The 24851-nt window shown below is 39.1% G+C and overlaps 1 protein-coding gene across 1 annotated transcript; it reads right to left on the bottom strand.

The window, feature by feature from the left end:
- Nucleotides 1-5755: 5755 nt before the first annotated feature.
- LOC139721861 (F-box/WD repeat-containing protein 5-like) lies at nucleotides 5756-18521 on the bottom strand. Its single transcript, XM_071633184.1, has 7 exons — nucleotides 18388-18521; nucleotides 14901-15155; nucleotides 12087-12225; nucleotides 10785-10962; nucleotides 7599-9432; nucleotides 6957-7166; nucleotides 5756-6073 (listed from the first exon to the last, which is right to left on the bottom strand). The coding sequence occupies exons 2-7, from the start codon at nucleotides 15128-15130 to the stop codon at nucleotides 5872-5874; spliced, it is 2793 nt and encodes a 930-aa protein (XP_071489285.1). The 5' UTR covers nucleotides 15131-15155; nucleotides 18388-18521; the 3' UTR covers nucleotides 5756-5871.
- Nucleotides 18522-24851: the final 6330 nt, after the last annotated feature.

Raw genomic sequence — 24851 nt, forward strand, 5'->3', positions numbered from 1 at the left:
TTACAATTGTCCAAGTATCTTATGTCATCAGCCATTTAACTTTTCATTTTAATACGTTATGATGCAAAAAGTGCAATCAGTCTTCCTTTCACTTGGTGGGACAAAAATATATATAACTAAAAGTATTTCACTGGTACCTTTTGGGGCAAGTATCTTATTTTATAAAGCCATGTTTATATGTAATATGTTGATGCATGGCTGTGTTATTACGCAGCCTATTATTTTGTTCTAACCCATATCCCTAGCAGCCTCCTATTACACATAAATGTATTACATGTAATACGAACAGTTCTATTCACTTTCTTGACCCCCAGAATTAAAGTTCTGCATTGACTAGAGTATACACTATATAGGTCTAGCGCTCTTTTTGTTATTGTCAAGAATTGTGATTGAACACTCTGTGTGCTGCCAGCATGCAGAGATATCATAGTTTGAACATTTCACACCAGTGATATGCCACCTGCAAATAGCAGGTATATCTAACTCATAAACACGTACATGGGACTGTACGTGCAACATATGTGACCTTTCTAGAATGAAAATAATACCATATCTGACAGACAGTTCTATGTGAACTGGTACATTGCACTTGCCCCGACTGAAACTACAACATAATTATACTGTATGCACATTCATACCAGATAAAGTACTTCCTGTATATAAAACCGCCTAAGAGACATAGAAAGAGCAGCCTTAATAGACAAGTGGTCTTTGTCAAGATGTTAATCAAAATGTGAAAAGTGAAAATGTGAAATGCGGGAAAACAAATGCAGCAGTCTTGATGGAAAGATAATTTTTACAGTCAGGTTCTCACTACAGCATGTTTGACTGTATTCAAGATGATCCACAAGAAATACAATCATACAATCACTTCAGGAAAATCTTTGGTGCTGTAGTACCAAACTACTAAAAAAAAGTTTAAAACATATTAGAAACTCGGGCAAAACCTAATGCAACCTTCTAACCAACGAACAGAATACACATATATTTTCAAGAGGGGATACATTTCTTCATTTCTTCTTCTTTAGTCTTCAACTAGGTTGCTGGCATTGCAAAGAAAACATCAAAGCTGCAACTAACCTTCATATTTGACTGGCTAGCTTTCGTCTACTCCTGTAGTCTCTCTCAAGATGAATGATTCTTTTTACACCTTTGCTTTGATTTGAGACTCTGGATATACAATGTCACCTACATAATAAGCTCCCATGCATAACCAGACAGGCAGCAAAGGTATGGAAAGAATCATTTGGTTTGAGAAAGTCCACTGGAGTGGACAAAAGTTAGCCAGTCAAATATAAAGGCTGATGGAAGCTTTCCCAAACTATTGTAACTTTTCTGTACGATCCAAACTATTTCACAGTTTTAAACGTCACATTACAGCGCAGTGTTTGGATAAAAAACAAAATCAGGTCGACTCACTTGAAACAAATTCAAGAGTGGTTTCTTAACCAAGAAATTACAGATGAAATCAAATCCAAATTCTTCCATTCACAATGGCTTTCTATACACTAAAGGAGACAACTGTGATCCATTCATACTAGACAATGACTGAGTTACCGGTTTAGATTCACAATAACAAGCTTCTAAGATGTAAGATGTAAAGTAAGTAAGATGACATGCTATGATAACATGTTATGTTCAGGTTTAAGTAGAGGTGGTATCGCAAAAATGTGATATAAAATCAACAGAAGTTTGGACTGTGATTGGGAAGTACAATGTAACTTTCCAACACATGTGCATAAAATAAAAAATAAAAAAAATATGACTGAGCAAGCACAAAGCAGGCCTCTCATTGTATCCTCTGTGCGAGACTCCAAAATTGAAACATTTGTTAAAGGGGAAATCCAGTCCAAAAATAAGTTAGTCTGATAAAAAAAAGAGTAAACTCTTATGAATTCAATGTAAAAATTTGACTGAAATTGGATGAAAAATAAGGAAGTTATGAAATTTTGAAGTTTTGCTAATTTCTGCTAAACAGTGCTTGTACAGTGGCAATGATGAGTGAGCTGACTATGTCATAACCTCACAATTTTCCAATGCTTGTGTACAAAAAATGACAAAAATTCAAAGTTTCTGTTAGTGAATTCTGAAACATGATGTTATTCCTGGTTGAATAACTTCAAAATAGTGATAAGTTAGATATATCAGGATATGAGCCTCGGGCAATATTGTGTTTGAATGAAAAACTGGAAATTTCAAAATTTTATGTACAAACTATACGGCAAGTTGTGAGGGGATGACATGCTCACTATGCCATTTGCATATTCACATTGACCGTTAAAGAACTGTTTTCTGAAAAATTAGCGAAACTTCAAAATGTCATTAATTCCTTGTTTTTCAACTGATTTCAATCAAAATTTTACTGTTGAACTCGTAATATTTTACTCTTTCTTACCAGACAAACTTATACACTTGTATTTGGAGTGGATTTCCCCTTTCAGACTGGACACAACGTCATTGAATACAAAGTTTGCAGAAGGGGATGGTATTGTTAAAGAGTGCTGGAGAAAGTGTTACACAAGTTTTTCAAAGATGACCTCAACTAGCATTACAGTTTCACATGGTATAAGTGATGAAAATCTACCAAGATTTTAGTACCTCAAAATACAGCTTCAGTGGCGGATCCAGTGGGGGGTGCAACCGGCGCACGCCCCCCCTTTATTTTTCGTTAAAAACAAAAGAAATAAAAAGAAAAAAAATGAAATGAAACTCGGAAGTGGCACCAGAAATATTAGTCACGCCCCCCTTTACAGAGTTCCTGGATCCGCCCCTGAGCCTGGCCCAAGCATGGATACCTACATTGTAGTTGGCATAATTTCAAGTTTCAATGTCCTCTTTCAATTTACGCGACTTGAGTTTTTCTTAGTTTAAAACCCCTCTCGATCCAGCCTGTATCTTCTGCAGCTTCACTTGGGGTAGGCCCTACCATCAGCGAACTCTAGAGAAAACTTGCGCTCACTGAAAACCAAACTATTGCACAGGTACCGCAAAACGTGGGCCAAATGAAAAAAGGGTCGCAAAGATGTGAATACAAGTAGGCACTGGCGGCAACATCTAAGGCGTATCTGTCCCTGTCTAGAGGTACGGGTGTTTGAAAAACTATTGACAAGGTAAACAGAACATTCCCACACAGGTAAACCCAGTTATAACACGGTTGCAGGAATTGCTGGTTTTACCTCAATATAACCAATACCTTGTAAAATGTACGAACCCCCCCAAGATCAGCTGAATATAGTACGATGTAATGGAAAATCTGGACTGCCGAATTTACCTCATTAAAAAGGCGGGCTCCGCTGTAAGCGGACTATTCCAATATAATGGGATTTCCCCGTACATCCAAATTGTATGAATACACTTATTACAGAGGCTGTTCCAAGGAATCAGGAAGCATAGCAACAACTGCAACAAAGAGCTTCCAAATATCAAAATGCATTTGATAGGAATGAGTAAATCAAAAGGCTCTGAACTGGATCCTCTAACATAGCGTCAGTCTTAAGCCAAAAGGGCCTTAAACCTCTTCCACTGTTATGCCAAAAGGCCCTTAATACTATAGACTTTGCACACTATGAGTGCCCTTTTGGCATAACAGGGGAAGTTCTTGAAGGCCCTTTTGGCATAAGGCCGACGATAAATATTTAATGATGTGAATACATTATGTTACGCCTGCCTTTTGGAAGAAAAAAAAGAAAACCTGATGAAAAAGTTTAGCAAATAGCTATTCATTCAACCAACTCCAGCTAAACACGTTTCAAAATCTAGAATTCAATTTGTTTGACTTTAATAGGTCTTGACATGTTGGGTCAGCCTTGTACACAAATTTTTGTACTGTCAGGCACCACCTATCGTATCAAGGTTAACATATAATATCAAAATATGGTAGTAGAGGAAATGTTTTTCAAGTAGACTAGTCCATTTCTTGGGCAAACAGGAAAACACATATATAATACACTTTACATCACACAGTATTCAACATCTGCACTAACAGCTGCTTTTTTCTGTTTCCTCTCTTCAATATGAGAAAATGAAAGTGGGGTGCCTTTAAAGAGGAAATCCACCCCAAAAATAAGTAAGCTTTAAAAGAAAGAGAAAAAAATATTCACTACAGAACGATACAGAAATGACAAAAATCGGATAAGAAATAAGGAAGATACGACATTTTGACATTTCACATATTTGGGGAAAACATTTCTGGACTAGTCCTTATGAATATTCAAATCAGCAAGATGACGATGTCACACTCTCACAACTTCTTTATTTCATATACAGAAATGACAAAAAAATCATATTTCAGCTGTATGAATATAAGACTTGTCTTAAAACCATCCAAAATAAAAAAGAACAAATGTTAACTCTGATATATCTTGGTATGGTAACATTATTTTACTAATTAGCTAAAAATAACAATTTTTCAGAATTCCACACATAATATAAACAAAAAATTGTGAGGGCATGACATCATCAACTCGCTGATTTGAATATTCATAGGACTGGTCAAGAAATGTTTACCAAAAAAATGTGAAATTTCAAAATGTTATCTCTTCCTATTAAACTTCTCATCCATTATTCTTTTTTTAATTGTCTTTTTGTATCATTCTGTAGGCAATATTTTTCTCTTTCTTTTGAAGTCTATTTCTTTTTGGGGTGGATTTCCTCTTTAATGAATCAATAGTTACAGAATTGGCTCAATGTTATTATAGGGTGAAAAAAATGGGGAAAAAAAACCATAATTACATAATGGTGATGTCACACATGGTAATCCCCTATGGCAACTTTAAAGGTTTCTGTCTGTGCTGATGAAACCGATTTGAATACTGAAATCAAACCACCAGACACTAGTCCAACAGAGTCAGATTTTAAGCATGCTGCAGATTTTAGACACTCCACTACACACACACATGCATGCAAATCCGGGAAAAAGTAACTAGCCATTCGAATGTCACCACTGTATTAGATAACTATCCAGATTTGTTTGGTTGGTTTTTTTTTATCAGCTCCTTGTCTAAACTTATTTTCACTGGTGTGTGGTTTTGTTTTAGCTGAGATAGTGGAAGAGTTTGGCTACTTTTGCCCAAATTATTTTCAAGACCTACCCACAGGATTTTGGGATGATGTTATGTCCAGCAACTTGAGTCATTCCCACACACCCCTGCAGCCATCTCATAACCAAACAATGTGTTCAGGGAACCTTGTTATTACTACTGTAAAAGTGGATATTTTCGCGCGACTAATTTTTCGCGATCGGCGGGGTAAGAAGAGTTTCGCGTGTTTTTAATTCCGCGGAATCAAGACATCATCTACTGGAACATATGGCGAGCAAAAATATTCGCGTGCTTTTATTTTCACGCTAGTTTCGGGTTGCGCGAAATGCGCGAAAATTTCAACACCGCGAAAATTTCCACTTTTACAGTATGTCCTATAAATTGTGACAGTTACGTATGTCAGGGTTCTCACAATATCAGGGCACATGAATAAAGGAATATAAAGACTGGACAAGCAATATCACCTTGTTATAGGAAGGTTTTGTAATATCAGACCTCTGTGTAACAAGGTTCCACCGTACATAGCCATATCTCATGCCACGAGAAACCATGTTTGAATTTATCAATCCTTCAAAAACAAACATAAAGCTGAAGAAGTCCTTTCTAAATCGTACCGACAAGTGCTCAATGTGAGACATACTACGTAGCTCAGTGGGGCATCAAGTTATGGTGGACAGAATTATTCCATAAGCTACTAACATGCACTTCAGCTGCCTTATTACTCATTTCGACATCACAAAACCACTGTTCATGCAATTGTGCAGGATCAGCACCAGAGATATAATAGCTCTAAGAACGGGGCGTAGGGCATAGCACCCCCATGACCAAAGGATCATAAGGCTGCCATGGCCATCTGGTCAACACGATTCTTCGAGTACCAGATTTTGAGGGTGTGGTCATCACTGGCGGTGATCAGCACCTCAGGGTCGGTGGGGTTGAAGGCCACACAGTTGACCATGTCGTTGTGGGGCAGGCGGGTGAGCAGAGTGCCATAGTGACGGTCCCAGATGTATCCTTGGCGATCTTCCGCACCACTGAAAATTGACGGAAAGAATGAGGACATGACAACAAAAATGCACATCCACATCTATGGTTAGAATGCATTAAGAATATGACAGTAGAAAAAACATTCTACGATACACGATTAACAAAAGTTTAGAGCTTAGAGGTTGACACATGAGGAAACATTAGAAAAAACATGTCTTTGGATTTAGTGATGCAACTATAAGAACTTTCACAAATTCTTCTATATACTCCCAGATGATCCAGAACACTCAAAGGAAGCAACCCAATATCATGTTGTTACTAGAGCCCCTTGTCACCCTCCTTTTCCTGCAGAAAAACTCTTGACTTTGATCAATCTCCCCGCTTCCCAACTCATGCTCATTCCCTCTCTTTTAAAACACCCCCCCCCCCCCCAATCTCAGGACTGCCAAAATTCCTGAATTCCCCTTTGTGGGCTTTTTGCAGGCTTTTCTTGCCCTGAAGACCCTCCACAATCCAGAACATTAGTCAATGCATCCCCTATCTCAGGTGAACTTTCATTCCAACTCCATACATGTATTTCACGAGAGACACACTCCCCCTCCCCCAAGCTGTCATTACAATACCTTTATAAAGAAGAGCTTTTTTCTTTTATCGTCAAAGGGATTGGATGAACTTTTCTATGATTTTCAAGATATTTTGCAACTCTCTTTTTAAATTCTCAGGAGTCCAAAGAGAAAGAGGGAAAACAACTTTTTAAAAGAAATTTCCAGGTGAAAATTCAAATACACCCCTTATTTCACAGTTCTCGTGCCAGATTTTGTTAAGTGCAAAAAGTATCACTTTTGCCACAGATTTGGGGAACACGCCTGTAGTCCTTACAACCCCAGAGAGGGAGGGCCGGGACAGCAATGATAACAATGGCAAACTTACCTCGCAACATACAGATCACCGACGCTAAGGAATATGATATTGCATTCGTCGTTGGGAGAGAAAGCCTTGTGACCCCTGAACCGCTTGACCTCCATTAAGGTGTAGAGGTCAAACATGCGGACCTCAATCTCCTGGGCAATTGGGGGCGGGGCTAGGGCATCTGTGATGTGGTAGTCTTTGGGCCAGGACCGACAGTTCACACAGAGATACCTTAAAAGAAGATGAAAGAGTCCAATCAAGGCAAGGTTTGCACAAACACCAAATGGTCAAATTAGCTTCTAAATAAATTGCCTGATAAAATATACACCTTCACTGTAAAACACCAAAACCTTTAATTTTGTCACCATACAAAAAGAAAAAAAAACAACAACAACAATGCAGTTATATATGAAGTGAAACTTTTTCCACAGAGACAGGGAAAAAATATAGCCTAGACTGCACAATTGAGTAATATCATAACTTCTATCCAACTTGACAAAAATATATATATCATCCAGATATTGATAGACATAGAGAAAAAAGTCTGTGCAAGAATTGTCTGTCATAAATGTCCAATAATTTTGATCCATAAGCTGGAACATTTTGTTGACAATTTCAACAAAAATCACATTTCACGGATCATTTGCCACAACTCAAATTTACCTGTGATCAGGTGACAAGGCCAGGCCCAGAATCTGGCCATGAAGGTCCAGGACATGATCCACCTTGTCGAACTCCAGCTGCGGTCTTTGAGGTTGCGGATGCTGCTGCTCCTCGCCACCTTCTGCTCCGGCCGCAGCTGCCATGACTGGTGCTGGTCCTTCTGGTGATGGCCGAGTGGGGTCTTGATGCTTTGCAATGCCCAGCGGTCCTTTCACAGTGTCCATCATGTTGGGCTCGATGTGCTTGATGCAGATCTGGTGCGGAGTGTAGGCCACTGCTCCCCTCATGAAGATGAGATGTTTGTGCTGGTTGTCCTCCTTCTGTAGCGTCCTCCGGCGGCGCACCTTGGGTCGGTGAACAAACTCCTGCGAGTCCGACTGGCTGCTACTCGACAGATTATTGCTGTCCTCTTTCTCCTGGGCAGTTGGTGATGCCACTGCACTCCCTGCACCTTTACTGGTCTTGGTGTCTGCAGCAAGTCTAACCAAAGATTCATCATCAAGACTCTCCGTGCTCCCGAATGTGAACTTCTTCCCCCATGCTCTGACAATGTCGCTTCCACTTCCGCTCTCGCCGGCAAATGTCAGTGAGGTGTAATCTGTATCTGTGCTGGACAGAACCGTGTCAGTTGAACTGCACCGAGAGCCAACCACGGACTGGACTTCCTCTCCCCTTAGGGCTGCCACGGAGTGGTCTGCATAGCTGGTGGATGGCCCTCCCTGGAGAGACCTCCCAGGAGAGTGTCTCAACGCTCTCTGTATCTCGCTAGAGTCTGCACACTCCGGCTCCAGTCCGTAGATGAGAATCTTCATGAGATCCTCATCCACATTCTGTCGTCCCCGCCGCATTTCTGCATTGCGCACCCTGCTCCACAGCTTGCTGTAGCTTGTTTCTGTGTCGCTGGATGCCCCCTGTGACTGCTGCTCAGAATTCTTCAGAATGCTGGTTCGCTTCTCGCCAGCTTTGCGCAAGCTCTTGCGAAATGATCCCGGTGGGGTGACTGATGAATCGCTAGCCTCTCGCTTCAAGGGATGAGTCCTACATTGCACATCTTGGGCATCTTGCACGGCCCTATCTCTATCGCTGACACCATCTTGACTACTCCGGTGGGTTAGTAGCTTCTTTCCTCGTGGTTCACTCTCTTCTCCTGCAGTGGTTGTCCCCATGGCTCCAAGAGCCTCTTGCTTATCTTCAAGCATTTCCACATCTTGTTCATGTTCACAGCATGCTTTGCTGGTTGAAGGCATGTCGACATGCAGTTCCGCTCCTTTGGAACCCCCATCTGCACTTCTGGGGCCTCTGAGCCTCTTTTCTGGGCTCTCTTTGCCTATCCTCTCCTGCTGCAGTCTCCGCTGCTCATGCACACAGTCCGGCTCACTGGCTGTCAGCTCCGTGTCGCTCTCGTAGGCGCTGCTAGCCTTCACGTCCGTCTCACTCTCGCTGGAACTGACCGCTCTGCTGGAGTTCAGCGCCGACTGAGTGCTCTGCTCTGCTGTGGTGGACTCTGCCTCCCCCTCCTCCTTCTTGTCCTTGTTGCAGCCCAGCTTCAGATGCTGGAGGAGGAGTTCCTTGCCCTGCCCGAGGTTCCGGCAGTTGGCCACGGTGATCCCCCTCACCGTGCTGGCATTCATGTTGAGGAACTTGAAGAGTCTCATCACCACCGACTCCTGCTCCGAGTCAACCTCCTGGGTGGCCTTGTTCAGCCACAAGGCTGAGCAAGATGAGAGCTGTCCCAGGTAGTGGAGATTTCCAGAGAGGAGGTAGGAATTGTTCAGCCAGCAGCCAAAGATATCATAGGGCTTGTTCTGCACGCGGGCTTGGAGGGCAAATTCTTCTGTGAAAACAGATATCAAATGATTAAATACCGATGTAATCTCACACACATGATAGAATATTACATTCAATATCACAACTGATTTTAATATTATTAAAAGAACAGAGAACGAAAAATTGTTCAGTGCACTAAAAGATAATTTCATCTTATCTGAAAATCAGTCAGAGTAGAGAGATAAGTAAGGGGTACATGAGGATATGTAGGAACATAAAACTTAAAAATGTCTCTCTGTCTTCTGCATTTTAGTCTGAAGCTTTACATGTCAAGTACAAATGTACCCTCTATCAGATAAATTAGGATATTGCCAAATAAACAATCACTAGGATTTAATACAAAACTTAAAGTAACCTTCTTCAAGAGCAATTTACCTCAATTAAAAAAATGTGGATACAGTGAATACAGAAATATTACAAATACAAAATGGTGAATTCTGAGAAAAATTGGATAAAACATTAAAAGATTATCCTTTTTTTTTTCAAAGTTCTGGTGCCTCCATTGCCAGCTAAAAAGAGACTACAACAGTTTGTAATATCATGGCAGGATAATGATATCACGGTAATCTATATTCAATTCAATTCAAGTTCAATGTATTTTAATTTCTCTAGCATTATGAAAGAGCACTTGACTTGCCTCTTTCAGAAGGCAGGGGGGAATGATATTACCCTCATCAAAGGTCAGTAAGAAGTGAAAGTAATGTGTAATTTTCATTAAAGATGAAATTTTGTGGAATTCTTGCTATATTTTCTGAACGCCATTGTCCTACTGTCCTACTGTGCTATCATTAACTGTTGTAGTCTTTTTATCCAGTGATGGCAGCACCAAATCTTTAGATATATGTAATGTTTAAATAGATTCCCTGATTTTCTTCAAACACTTGTGTGTTCCACTTATATTGCTGCATTCATGAAATCTGCATATAGTTTGGGGCAAATTTCCCTTTAATCTATCCCGCTCTCTAGACAACTGTGTCAAGTCAATCATACTGTGCTTTCACGACAGCTACATGTTTTTGACTGAAAAGTATGATGAGTAAGAGTATGATGAACTTCGGGGGTTGGGCACTATTCGCGAAAATATTGACCTTTTTATCTCTCCCCAAAATGCTATAAACCTGAAGTTCTGTCTCAACCGAAACTATATGATCCCTTGAAAATACTGCCTCCTGTATTCAAACATAAATGCAACTAGTACTGCTGTGCTACGAAATCCTATCCTAAACCACTTGCAGAAATGCCAGTACTAGTCTTGATTTCTGAAACATTCTGCTCCCCAAAATATGTGGTGTATACAGTATCTTACAGAGAAATTTGTCAGTGTACACAAACAAAAGAGAATGACTACTATCTTGGCACCTTTGAGGTTGAACACAGCAATCTCTCCTGACGTGCTGTTTGGACCAAAATGCACTCCTGAGACCAGTAGAAGGGAGTCGGTGGTGTTGAACTGGGAGAACTGGGTGAACTGCCAACGAAATAACTCCTTCATGTTCTCTGAGAACTTCAGGCTCGCTGGTGGTCCAGTCCGCCACACCTACAAGGTCATGAAAGACTATCAAATGTCAGAGATTACTAAGACATCAACGGTCAGGCACAATGTTTCTCAGTAAATTACCCAGTGATGAATAGCCATGTAGAACAATTCAAGAAAATATCATGCTGATTATGTCACTGCTTGATGCTGAATTATTGTATACAAGCTTCATCGCCACAGTAAGTGATGAATGGACTGCAAACATTGACAAACAAGTCTAAATTCTGGTTGGAAAGAAAAAAAAATATTCTGCTTTTCTTACCTGCCTGCCTAGTCAAAGACAAAGAGAGGGTGTTTCTCAAATAGAATAGAACTGGCTTTCCTTCAGTTCTATGTCTTTTTTCACAGTTTAGCATAGTCTGATTTATGCATGGGTTATGATTTCAAACAAACAACAATCAGCACACTCATACGCACTAAAATATATAAATGCAGAAGCTTTTTTTTTTTGGGGGGGGGGATGGAAAAATTGGCTGCCTTTTATGATTGACCTCATATAAATGTATGAGATATAAATCAAAAATAACTCAGTAGAATTGTGTATCTGAATGGTTGTATGTTTTTTTGTATATCAATGATCATACAAATATTTGTTGATGCCAAAACGACAGTTTGATTAGTGTTCAATGCAATTTGACCATTTTTCATGCATCTGAAGGGGATTTCATGGCATATTCAGCAAGCAGCTGGAGTTATTCAAGGCATTCACATAATGCTCTGAGGTATCCAAAACTTTGCATTACATGAGGATGAACTTGCACACATGAATAAGATCCAACTTATTTGTTATTCCTCAAGTAAAAGAGTTTATTACGATTACTACTACACTGATTCAATGGTTATATGAGACAGGGCAGTGCGTTTCAATGCTTTCGTACTGGGGGGCATTTCATGAAGCATTTTGTCCGACAACTTTGTCAGATAAATTTGCTCTCAGCCAATCAGATGCAAGGATTTCAGAAGCTTTTAACTGTTTGTCAGACAAAATATCTGACAAAACGCTTCATGAAATGCCCCCCTGATGCATCATGTCTGTTTTCACACGATAATTCTAAATAATCTTCAGGACTAATAAGAATGATCTAAAACTATGTGACATCGGGCAGCAGTGGTGTTCTGTGTACCTTGATGGTGCCGTCCTTGGAGCAGGAAGCGAAGAGTTTCCCATTGTGTGAGAAACTGACGTGCAGCACTTGATCGTTGTGGTCCGTCAGCTGCTGCACACATACTGCAGGAACGCGGTACTTCAACCGCCTGCACTCTCTACACACGGAGAAAACCGAAAAATGCAATAAATCAATAATATCAATCTTATTTATCTTATTATTTATGTCAATGTAGGGCAATTTGTCAATCTGTTGCAATATCAATCTGGTCATTGATTGGCCCATGAATGGCTCGAGTTGCACAAAAAAAGTTTCACGGTCGATTTGGCAGTGACCAGAATGGATATAATGTCAGGCTTTTAAAAAGTTCTAATAGAACTATATGTGTGGCATTTAAATACAGAATGATTTCATATAGAACTACGTATCTTGTGTGTACCTATCATCTTTGGGACTGTGCTTCTCACAAAACTATGCAGTCACCTCAGACAAGCTATAATATCAACGAAAGCCTACAAATGTAGCAGCGTGTCTTGTTTCTAATCATATTTTGTCATGTCTCTTTTGACTATTTCATTTCCATATCGATCTATTAATAGAAGTAGAAAAAGCGGTATGAAGACACTCTTTACAATTCTGTTGTAAAGTAGTAGAGTATATCATTATAGTAGCTGCGCAATATAAATGTCCTTTTATTATTATCTATTCATATTTCATATTCAAGGCATCTAGGCAGTTGTTGACAAACAACAGTAATAGTGGGGCAGATATGTGAAAAAGATGCTCACATCCGGCGGAAAGTATGAAATTTTGCATATAGGGGTATTTTGAGGCGCTGATTTCAAAAATTGCGGGATCCAAGAGATCTGGCCACGGGGTCGGCTGCCATTTTGATTCCAATATGGCCGCTGTCAAAGATCCCTATCTTCAGTTCTGAATGACATTAGCCATTGGAATTTGATATATTAAAGCATGGTGATATGATGACTTCAGTAACAGACTTATTTGATATGTCTGACAAGCTGCACGGCAGCCAATTTGAATTTTTATACATATTTGCCATGTTGGAGAGTTGAAAATCTCTATCTCGGGTTTGTAAATTAGGCTACCTGATTGAGCGCGCGTTTGTAACTGATAGAGTGCGCGCTGCTGTATTTACATTGTGACGTCAGTGAAAGGTGCATTATGCTTCCTTTTTGCTGCACTTTTTGACATGCCCGTGAATGTTAATCATGATGTTTGTCTTCGTAGCCACATTGGAATTCAAAATAGAAGGCATTGCGTTTGTCAGACACATCAGTTAATCTTTTAACTCAGTATGTTAAAATACTTGTTTACACCTAATTTCAGGGTCAATCACCACTGAGAAATCGAGATAGGGATTTTTAATATTTCGTCGAGGTGGCCATATTGGAATTCAAAATGGCGGCCATTCGATGTTTGTAAGGCACTCCAAATCGATCTGTCATCAAATTCAATGTGTCAAAACGCTCATGTGTACCAAATTTTGGTGCCACAGGTCATTCAGAACTGAAGATAGGGATCTTTGAATTTGTTTTGTGATGGCGGCCATATTGGAATTCAAAATGGCGGCCGACCCCGTGGTCAGATCTTTTGGATCCGGCAATATTTGAAATCAGCGCCCCAAAATACCCCTATATGCAAAATTTCATTGAATACTTTCCGCCGGATGTGAGCATTTCGACCAATTTTTGCTACATACTGTGTGTATCTGCCCTACTATAATATTCCTACAGTATATTGCACAGTAATGGCATCAAAAATGTCCTGCAAGTACTGTAAAAGTGGATCTTTTTGCACGAGTAATATTTCTTGCTCGGCCGGGTAAGACGGATTTTGCGTGTTTTTAATTCCGCGGAATCCGGACACTAATTACTGGAACATATGACATGTACATGTAACAAAATTTGCATGCTTTTATTTTTGCACGAGCTTCTGGTTGCGCGAAATGCACAAAAATTTCCACACCTTGAAAATTTCCACTTTTACACTAATATTGCAAGCACAAAGATACACACAGAGTCAAGTGGTATAATGACTACAGAAAAAGAATTTGCTACTCCACATTCATCATTCATGAGCACACTAGCACTTGTCAACACTTTCTCCCATATGTTACAACACTAGTATACCATCACTACGACAATGTATGCTCCATATGTTTTCCAGTGGTTTCATTTCCTTCTGTCAGATGAAGAACTTCTTCTTCATCCGACAGAAGGAAACGAAACCACAGGAAGAAATGTAAAATGAGGAATGTTCACATGCATTTTAATTTCGCGAAATTTGCCAGCCAAGATTTGCAAAATCAAAATGCACATGAAAGTTCTTGTCTACACTATATGCATTGAATGTTAGAAGCAACTCGCGAAAATTTCGTGCCGCGAAAAAGGCCATCAGCTCCAATTCGCAGTATACATGTAGTCTTGTGGCTCAGTGTGTACACTTAGTCATTGTGAATTGGTGGACAAGGTCAACGGTCTCTCTATGAGGAAGTCCCTGGTTCAAGCCCCCTTACCATCTACAGTTGTTGATCTAGGAAAGACATTTTATCTTCAATCCATAGCCCTTCTGAAGGGACTTCACGCTTTTGGTTCCATGGTAGCTTAAGGATTCAATCAACAACAACCACCACAACAACAGCAACCACAGCAACAACCACAACAGCAGCAACAGCAGCAACAGCGACAACAGCAACCACAACAACCACAACCCCCATCACCACCACCACCACCACCACCACAACACCACCTTCACCAACAACAACAGCTGCCTTTGTGGCAATGCAAGAGAACTGCATGAGACACAAACCTGTAGTAGGATGAGTGACCGACCGGGAGGGGGATTGTGGAGTGGATCTTCCACTCCCTGTACAGCCGCTTCTTCCACAGCAGCTCGTCGTGGCTAATCCTCAGCCAGGTGCGACAGGTGCAGCCCGCCCTCTGTAGCTCCCGCGAGTTTAGGAAGGAGAAGATGTGTACCACCAGGCTGTCTGGCAGGCACAGCCACATGCTGGGGGGATGGTTCTCCGGCTCCTGCATACTTTATCCCAGTGTTTCTGAAAAACTGCAATCAAGGAAGCTGATCAGCAGGAATATTAAATTTTATACAAAATAATTTTTGTTTTCTGTTCTTACTCCTTGATTGATTTGGAAAATTTTCATCAGTATCACTAAATTTCCAGGAAGTACTGTAAAAGTGGATATTTTCGCGCGACTAATTTTTCGCATTTGGTCGGGTCACAAGAGTTTCGCGTGTTTTTAATTCCGCGGAATCAAGACATCGTGCACAGGAATATATGTATGGCAAGCAAAAATATTCGCGTGCTTTTATTTTCGCGCTAGTTTCTGGTTGCGCGAAATGCGCGAAAATTTCGACACCGCGAAAATTTCCACTTTTACAGTACATATGACTATAGTATGCGCCCTCCCTCCGAGTCTCCACATTCTAGCTGGTTCTGTTCACAGTGAGAAAATCGTGTCACAAGGAAACAAAATGGTTGAGGTTTCATCACTTTAGCGGGTTAGGCTTAGGAACTACACACGTATGAAAGTTGAAAGATTTGTGGCATTTTCAGAATAGATCAAAATATTTTACATATCATCTAAAATTTACATAACAATATGTAAATTAGATGTGATCTTGTGATTCTTGATAATGTCTTTACCTCACTACTCTCACACTGGTGTAGAAGTTAGAACCATATCTTCACTAGAATTAAATGGGAAACTTCAAATCCTTTCTGACTCCTGCTTATGAACACCGCACTCCACTCACATTAGCTTTGGCCTTTGCCCCTTTGGCTTCGCCTACCTAACCTGTAGTGTAAGGCCAAGTAAAAAAAGATAGTAGTTTCTCGTCCGGGTTTTTTGAGCAAGGCGATGAGGGAGGTCCTTACTATTTGATATCTTACTATTTTTTCGAGGATTGTCAAAATGAAAGTAATATGTGTTTCTCGTCGGGTAATTCTGAGAAAAGTAACGAGAAAGGGCTTTACTATTTTCTATATCCAATTTATGAAATGAAATATCACTCTGGTACATGTAGCTGTGTTCTGAGAGACCTGGGGGGCATTTCATGAAGAATTTTGGTCGGATATTTTTCTGACAAACTGTTACAAGCTATTGAAATCCTTGCATCAGGGGGGCATTTCATGAAGCGTTTTGTCAGATATTTCGTCTGACAAAATTTAAAAGCTACTGAAATCCTTGCATCTGATTGGCTGGGAGTAAATTTGTCCGACAAGTTGTCGGACAAAAATGCTTCATGAAATGCCCCCCAGGTCCCACGTGTATGTCTTGCCTGCACTCTGTGCATTTTCAAACAAATAGATTATGTACCATACTTGAAATGAAACTTCATGCATGCAGAAATACATTTTTCCTTGACATCTGTAGTGGAAAGAAAAAGCAAATTTTGCTCTTTCTTTCCACTACAGATGTCAAGGAAAAATGACCATCTTAATACTGGTATTTAGTGTTGTAATGGCATTTCTGATACCAGTGTACTTGCAATTCTGATGTATTGTGCTATTTAGAATCAGGTATAAAACATGTCTTTCAACAAAGAATGTACGACTGAAATAAATTCCACGATATTCAAAACACTGCTTTATTCATCATTGGTGTTTGTGACTTTTTGTGTCCACACAGCTGGTATGTATCTGCATTTCTTCACAGTACAATTGTAACACATTTAACTGGAAACTGTTGTACAATTGCAGATGGATGTCAAAATGATACTGATATGGCATTATAGCATTAAACATTTAAAGATGTTTCTTCATGTTCTAAAAAGACATTTGAAAATCACTCATCATTTGGATGACGAATGATTGTATACCACACTACACAGATGATACGACTCACGGCCGTGTCCGTGAATTTACATAGTAAAGAAAAGTATCCCGCAGAAATACGAGACAAACCAGAATCCGTGGAAAAGTTATTTATTTTGTAGATACACCCATTTGATAATTCTACATTTGCTGGAAAAGCGCACTCATTTTCTCTTCAAAATAGAACAATAAATCGCCGTCAGCGATGCAACATTACAGAGCAGAGTGTACGGGCTTCTACACATTCGAATGTGTTCATGCTTGCGTGCAGACAGCTGACACACCAGGGGATGGTACCGGTGACCGACCCTGGACAGCTACAGACACGCACACTTTGCCAATACGGTGTGGCACGGCCACTGCACCGGCACCGTACCTTCCGACACTGCACACACATGCACATACAATGTAGTCACAATGACATGAAAATGTAAACAAACTCGATACAATCCTCACAAGCATTTGTACAGTACAATTCATCCGCTTGAAATACGAGAAACGGGGAAAAATACGAACAATGCGCGAAATATGCGTGGAATATCAGCGATTGATCGCAAAAAAAAATGTTGCCGCTATCGCGTTCACGACGTACCGAGTGCGCTGTACATCACAGCTAGCCCAGGCCCGCGCCGGCGCCCATCCAACTACAGTTCGACTGCTTTGTGGGTCATTCCTTCTTGCCGAGCTCGCAGTGTGAAATGCATGCGTTTAAATACATACCAGAACTTGCAGAAGCTACAGCTGTACTAAGTAGAGGACGCAAGGCGTAATTAGAAATGAGACATCACGATTGGTAGGTGAATTGTCGATTTTCTTTTCGGCGGCCGAAAAAATAGTAAATATCAAAAAAGTCCATGCGGCAACTGAAAATCGATGCGGGCGGGGAGCGGGCTGGGACGAGAATTATGAATTTCTTGGTATTTTCAGCGCCATTTTGAAAATAGTAAATAGTAAAAAAATTGATGCGGCGGCCAAAATCGATGCGCGCGAGGACGAGAAACTGGTTTCTTTTTTTACTTGGCCTAAGTTAAAAGTACCTAACCAACACAACAGAAACATTCAAATTTTACCGTAACATTACAAGCAAAAGCAAAACAAATATTCATGGGATAGCGTCTAGATTTCTCGTTCTAACTAAAAATGCTAATCAGTCATCAGAAAGGAAAACTGCACTGCCCTTCTGCATTAGATTTACCATGACATAATTACTTTGATACCGTAGACGTAGAAATCCACCATAACAGCTACATAAATACGGCTGTCATGCAGCAACTAATGACACCCCGGTTTCTCATTGACATTGCACTCAGCAGTCAGGTGCGTGCAGAAGCCAGGTTACTGCTGGTGCAATACTGTAACGTTACTGGCTTTGCCGGTTTAGGCATTTTGGACAACACGCACGTACACCAAAGAAGAGTTCTTACTAAATACTATCATGACCTGACTATCTTGGTAACTTACACGGCTTCTAAACGGATTAGCGGCAAGGGCCTCAGCGACGAGACGTCTGAGACAAAAATTAAACCACCCGGCGACCACTTCTTCCCGTGACTTCTGGCCCTGTCTGTCGTCTACTGCTTCATTGATTCAACCAACGTGTCCGACCCAATGGATGGATGGTCTGCGTGTCCGACGTTTCAAATCCTCCTGCCAAACTTCACCACCCATCCACCCGAGTGAGCAACACAAATAGAAAACTGAACTTGTCGGATGTGGGCATGCGATGGTTAGCAAGTATGGTAGCTGTAAAGAGGAAGTTTCGATGGACCACCAACTGCAGCATTCACCGTCGCGAAGAAGCACTGCACAGTATTTTATGTATGCTCTGTATTTGGCCACAAGTTTCCCCTTTTTTTGTTGTACATTCTATACATAGAGCCTAGGTGATTTTTATGGATGTATTCCACTAGAACACGTTATTTTGGTTTATATGATTTGATGTTTTGTTTCGTGTCAAAAAGAAATACCGTATAGGGCGTAGGCCCTATAGGTGTTCCATTTACAATAGGCATGATGAGCGCAGAGAAGGGGGGGGGGGACAGACATTGGGCTGTGACATTACAAATAAATGTAACTTCCCCTATATTTTATTATTCCTAACTTTTCAGAAACACAGAACAGGACCTACACCCCACCTTCCGCATTCTAACAATTTAGGCCCGTAACACATCTATCTCCCCCCCCCCCCCGCCCTTCAAAACTAACTGTGAAAGCAGAGGGTCATTTTTAATTTACTCTTATTATGTTCAGTTGTTTGTTTATTTGGGCCCAGGATTACCCATCAAAACCCAGCCTCCCGTCCCCCGTTGTTTTCCCCATTTTATAGGTTCAGAAAAAAAATCCACACTCTTTAATCCCGTTAAACATGGGGGAAATACGTATGATGCGTGCTTTGCTTTATTTTGTTTCTCTGTTTGTTCTCTCATTGTTTGGTTTGGTTTGGTTTTATTTCTGCCTTTTTCCAAATCACACATAACAAAAGAATACACATATTGAGAAATTAACATTACACGACGCATAAGCCAGCGCACTGTCTTACAAATTAATTCAAAAGGTACACAAACACTATAAATGAACATGACAGTATTCGATGTATGAGACGTGTAGCATAATATCATTAAAAAAAATGTTCAGAAGCAAATCGTTGAATCAACAGTTGTAAATTATGTAAATAATGATTGATTATTCATTCAGAGTATATCATGTCGTTCCAGAATGTCAGAAAAAAAAATAAAAGAGGGGGATTTAAATTAATTGATTTGAAAATTAAATATTTTTAGCTATTATAATAACAGAAAAGCAGGAGACCGCGATCATAAGCAGCAGCTTGACACGGATCGAGGCCTCGGGGTAAAATTCGAGACTTAAAATCGATTTACACATCTGTATGACGGACGTGTCTACAAAATAGAATCAATAATCAAATCCAAAATATCGTAGTAATTAATGAGGTCAAAAATAAAGGCAAAATTCAAAATAGTTATCGTTTACTTGTTTTCAATAGGCATTCTTTACGAGAATACTGTGCTGAGGTGAGTGCTGTGCTGTGCTGTGCTGTGCTGTGCATGCCATCAAATACTGAGTACTCAATTTTGTTAATTCAACGTTTGGGTATATATGAAGGGTTTGTTTGCAAAAACCGATAAGTCCATTTTGGAAGATTTTGAAGACAGATTTCTCTGTCATAAAGTACAAAATAATACCTTTTAAATGATACATTGGTCACTCCATAAAAAGGTATATTTTTTAAGTTATTGTCAAAAGAAGCAAAATTTTTCTTATTATTTTCTTTATTTTTCTTAACCTTTAATCGCAAATATCTCCATATGGCAAATATGAACTTCGGTTTTTGCAAACAAACTCTTCATATACATGATTGGGTTTGCTTCTGGTGCATTGTGTCACATGTATGTCTGTTACATACTCCTGTATACAATTACAATATCAACAATTTAAAAATATGCAGCAGTTTACTAAGCTCCTAATACACCGATATAAACTGTTTATGAGTGAACATTAAAACTCCAAAACTTCTTATCACTCATATACATCATTATATTTAAAAAAAGACATTTTTTCATAAGTGCCTTAAAAGAATATAATTTAGTGGTTGCCTTGATTTGCTCAGGGAGATTATTCCAAACGTCTGGTCCATGGTGTCTATGACTTGTGAGCTATCATTAGCTTGGGATTGTGGAGGTGATAATCTTTGGAACGTCGAGTTGGGTAAGCGTGGACGCTGGAGATCACAGTGATAGGTTGTGGAACGAGGAAGGGAGGGTGCTGGATTTGGATTTGTACATGAATAAATTACGCATTGTATGTATGAATATCGTTTATTTTCAGAGTTTTCAATTTAGAGAATAATGGTTCAGCGTTTGCAAGACATAATGAGAGTTGGTGCGAATGCGGAGTGCTCTTTTTTAGAGAAGGTGAACTGATTGAATTTTTGTCTTGTTAGAATATGCCCACATATTGCGGTATGTGATGTATGGTAAAATCTGTGCATTATATGAAATAAAAAAGAGATTTTTCTATCAAAAGATCTTTCAGTTTGAACTATATACCTATGTTTCTCGATACAATACTACTTATATTGTTTACATGTTCATTCCAGGTAAGATTAGCATCAATAATGACACCAAGAAATTTAATATACTTTTTTTTTTCTACAAGAGGTAACCCATCAATATAAGTTACATTCAATATCAGAAGAATGAACATTTTTAAAATAAATAAAATTAGTTTTATCAATATTCAAAGATAATTTATTGCATTTGAACCAAGAAGAAGCTTTGCATAATTCAAAATTAAGTGTGCGGATAAGCATCTGTGGATCTTTATGTGAATAAAATATATTTGTATCATCTGCAAACAAAATGTAAGTTAAAATTGGTGAAGCATTAATTATATTATTAACATAGATAAGAAATAACAGAGGGTCTACGATAGACCCTTGTGGTACTCCACAATTGATTCTTAATCTCCTAGAGGAATATGAACATGAATAAAAATCAACATATTGCTCACGATTAGATAAATAATCGGTGAGCCATAGCAAGGGTATTCCTCGAACTCCATAGTTCCTTATTAATAAAAGCTTCAATTATTTCATCACAAAGTTGAATAATAAATAGCGTAATCTGTAGAGTGATTTTTTCTAAATCCGAATTGATTCGGAATAAAAATTTCATTTTCATTTAAAAAAGAAAATAGTCTTTTGTAAACATTTTTCTCTAGAATTTTTGATATGCTGGGGAGACGGGATATTGGGCGGTAATTTTTTAGTTGTGTGTGATCGTATTTTTTATGGATAGGAATCACTTTTGCGATTTTCAGTGAGTTTGGGCAGCGCCCAGAACTGAGAGATAACTTATGTTGAATATGTGTACTAATGATGGGGGTGCGACAAAATGAATAATCTGTTTAAGGAGATAAACACTTCAACCATCGTAACCTGAAGACTTGCTGGATTTAAGATCTTTAACAATGCTAACTACTTCATGGTATGAAGTTGGTGAGAAAAAAAAGAGAAATACTAAGTGATTCAGAAAAATACTGCATAAAATTACAGTCTGTTACATTTATGGAAGATGCTAAGTTTGATCCTGTATTAATAAAATACTCATTAAATAATTAGCAATATCATTCGGGTCCGTAATTTCATATCCATTTTCAATAATCTTAGAATAATTTTTTTTTTTATTTCCCAAAAGATCCTTAAGTACCTTCCAAATTGAGTTTATATTGAATCCTTTAGATTCAATATTTTTTGAACAATAAAATTTGCGTGACAATCGTATAATAGTTGTTAAAATATTTCTGTATTTTTTATATCTATTAAAATCAACATCTAATCGCGTGTGTAACGCTTTCCTGTATAAATTATTGCGTGTTTTTATCGATAACAAAATACCCTTGGTAATCCGTGGTCTGCGAGGCTTTCTCCTATTTTTTCTCTTTCGTACAAGGGGTATATTCCTGTTATATAAAAAAAAGAAGCTTATTTATCAATAGTTCATACGAGCTGTTGACATCGGATTCACCGAAAACATCATCCCAAAACTCAACTGCCAAAATAATCAGCAATTAGTCTGTCGTCTATTGTCGTTACTGAAAAAGAACAAAAATACTATTATACGCGCAGTTCCCATGGTAACTAGTGAAACATTAAGTATTACAATGCTATAAAAATAGGCTAATACACCGTATGCCTCCCCCCCAAAAAAAAAAATACATTGGGTCCTTCCGCAATGATAACTTTAAAAAGTGAATCAATCCATGCACGGAAATACAATTTCAGGGTAAGAAACCAGTGGCGGATCTGCAGAGGGGGCGCAACCGGCGCACCCCCCCTTTATTTTTCGTTAAAAACAAAAGAAATAAAAAGAAAAATTGAAATGAAACCTGGAAGTGGCACCAGTGTAGTTTCGCCCCCCCCCCTTTTTCATACAGAATTCCTGGATCCGCCCCTGGAAACTATAACTTTTACCCACATTTTACAGAAAACCCCATCCGACTACTGCTTCAGCAGTGGTCAAAGAGAACACTTTTAATGAGGAGTTTTGTAGAGCATGTCAGGAATCCTTTATTCCCTCCAAATTCTGTCCATTGTTTTCACACATTTTGGAGTTCCAAGAGCATCCAAGTGCTAAACTCGGAAGAATCAGACCCTACACATGCGTTACTAACTGTATCTACATTTCTCTGTGACCGCTTAACCAAATTGAATGGGGTCTTCTGCAGAATAGGCCTATAGCTAAGATATTATATTTGAAGACCTTGAAATGTTAATAGAGAAGTTATCAATACAAAAATCTGATTGCATTTTTTTTTGGACAAATAAGAGCAAACATGTGATGTTTTGAAATTTCTGAAATCTATTTATAGGCAACACTGACTTAGCCCTTTTTACGCCCATAGGCCTATATATCTTATAAGTTCATTTACCAATTGAGTTATAATAAGGAAAACGGAGGGAGCCATGATAGGAGAGCTCTGTAAAGAGAATCAAAAGAAAGAAAAAGGTGAAAGGAAAATGATGTAATGTCCATATCGATGACAGCCACTCAAAGACATGCCAAAGGCCTTATATTATATTCGTGTGTTTAGTGCGTTTGGTAAGATATGAGCACAAACTAACTTAACACAAAAAGACACGACCATCCAGACACAAAACTCGATATTATAGGGCCTATCGTATATGGCTGTTTGTTGGAAACAAGTCGCACCTTGAATTTTCAATTTCAATTTTATTTTCGTATTTCTCGATGAAGAATACATGATATAACAAAACATGATAATACAGAATGTCCAGCTTGGATATATACATACGAAATAGGAATACAAACATAATACATAGCGGTCGATGTGTCATTTTCAATCAAAGTAAAGGATGCAAAGAGAAATACGATGGAACCTACTAAAAAGCAAAGCTTGTTGAGTGTAGGTCCCAAATTTTAGTGAAAGTTCAAAGCAATATGAAGTGCGATAAAAAAACACGCACACACGCACGTACACACAAACACACACACACACACACACACAAACAAACAATCATGAAGGAATTTAGTACTATTATAGGTCTATAGGCCTACTTGGCATTAAAATAGTCCCATAAGTAATCAAACTTGTGCACAATTTTATTAGAGATATTATATAAGTCAATTTCAAGGCTGGTTAATTGTCATTGGGTAGGCTAATGTAGGGCTTAAAAGAACACACGCACACACACACACACACACACACACAAACAAGGTTCCGTGAAGGAAATATACATGCAAACGTTATTATCTCAATCTCATTTTTGTTATTTTTTTTTAGGTGATAAGGGTTGTCTTAACCCATTCCGTACTGAATTCTGAAATTCCCATGGACTTAATACGCAGGCCACCAGGTTCCCGTATGAAATGGGTTAATAACTATAGGCCTACTCAGAAAAAAAACAAACAAACAAAAAATTATCAGAGCTGGCCTGCGCGCGCTAGTGCTGTGAGACTACTAGTATATAAATTAAAATGCTTACACCTACTTATTTATACTACTAGTACATATAAATTATAATGCTACCTACTTATTTTGCGTGTGCTTCGAAACGAAGAGACGGAAGGCAAAAATAATAAAAAAGGAAAACTTTACATAACAAAAACACCCATGCACACACACACACACACACACACACACACAGACACACACATGTGTATGTTTACTACACACAGTTTTTATACCCCCGCCAAACGAAGTTTGAAGGGGGTATATAGGAATCAGCGGACGGTCGGTCGGGCGGTCGGGCGGTCGGTCGGGCGGTCGGTCGGGCGTGTTGTAATAGTGGACCGGATTCAATGATGAACAGAGGACTCAGTTGTTTAACGATAAAATGAACAACTTTAATCCACTATCACAAACTAGCGTCATGTAATGACTGC

Source organism: Diadema antillarum, unplaced genomic scaffold (genome assembly GCF_040938485.1).
Source record: "Diadema antillarum isolate AM-2024a unplaced genomic scaffold, OU_Dant_1.0 scf00000151, whole genome shotgun sequence".
NCBI classification, from domain to species: Eukaryota; Metazoa; Echinodermata; class Echinoidea; order Diadematoida; family Diadematidae; genus Diadema; species Diadema antillarum.

Bases quoted from the DNA above. Each gene is read 5' to 3' on its own strand.
- LOC139721861 (XM_071633184.1), bottom strand. From the start codon at position 15,130: ATGCAGGAGCCGGAGAACCATCCCCCCAGCATGTGGCTGTGCCTGCCA. The intron at 10,963-12,086 runs GTACACAGAACA...ATGACCTTGTAG, and splicing joins CCAAGGACGGCACCATCAAG to GTGTGGCGGACTGGACCACC. The intron at 7,167-7,598 runs GTAAATTTGAGT...TCTTCTTTTAAG, and splicing joins GCCTTGTCACCTGATCACAG to GTATCTCTGTGTGAACTGTC.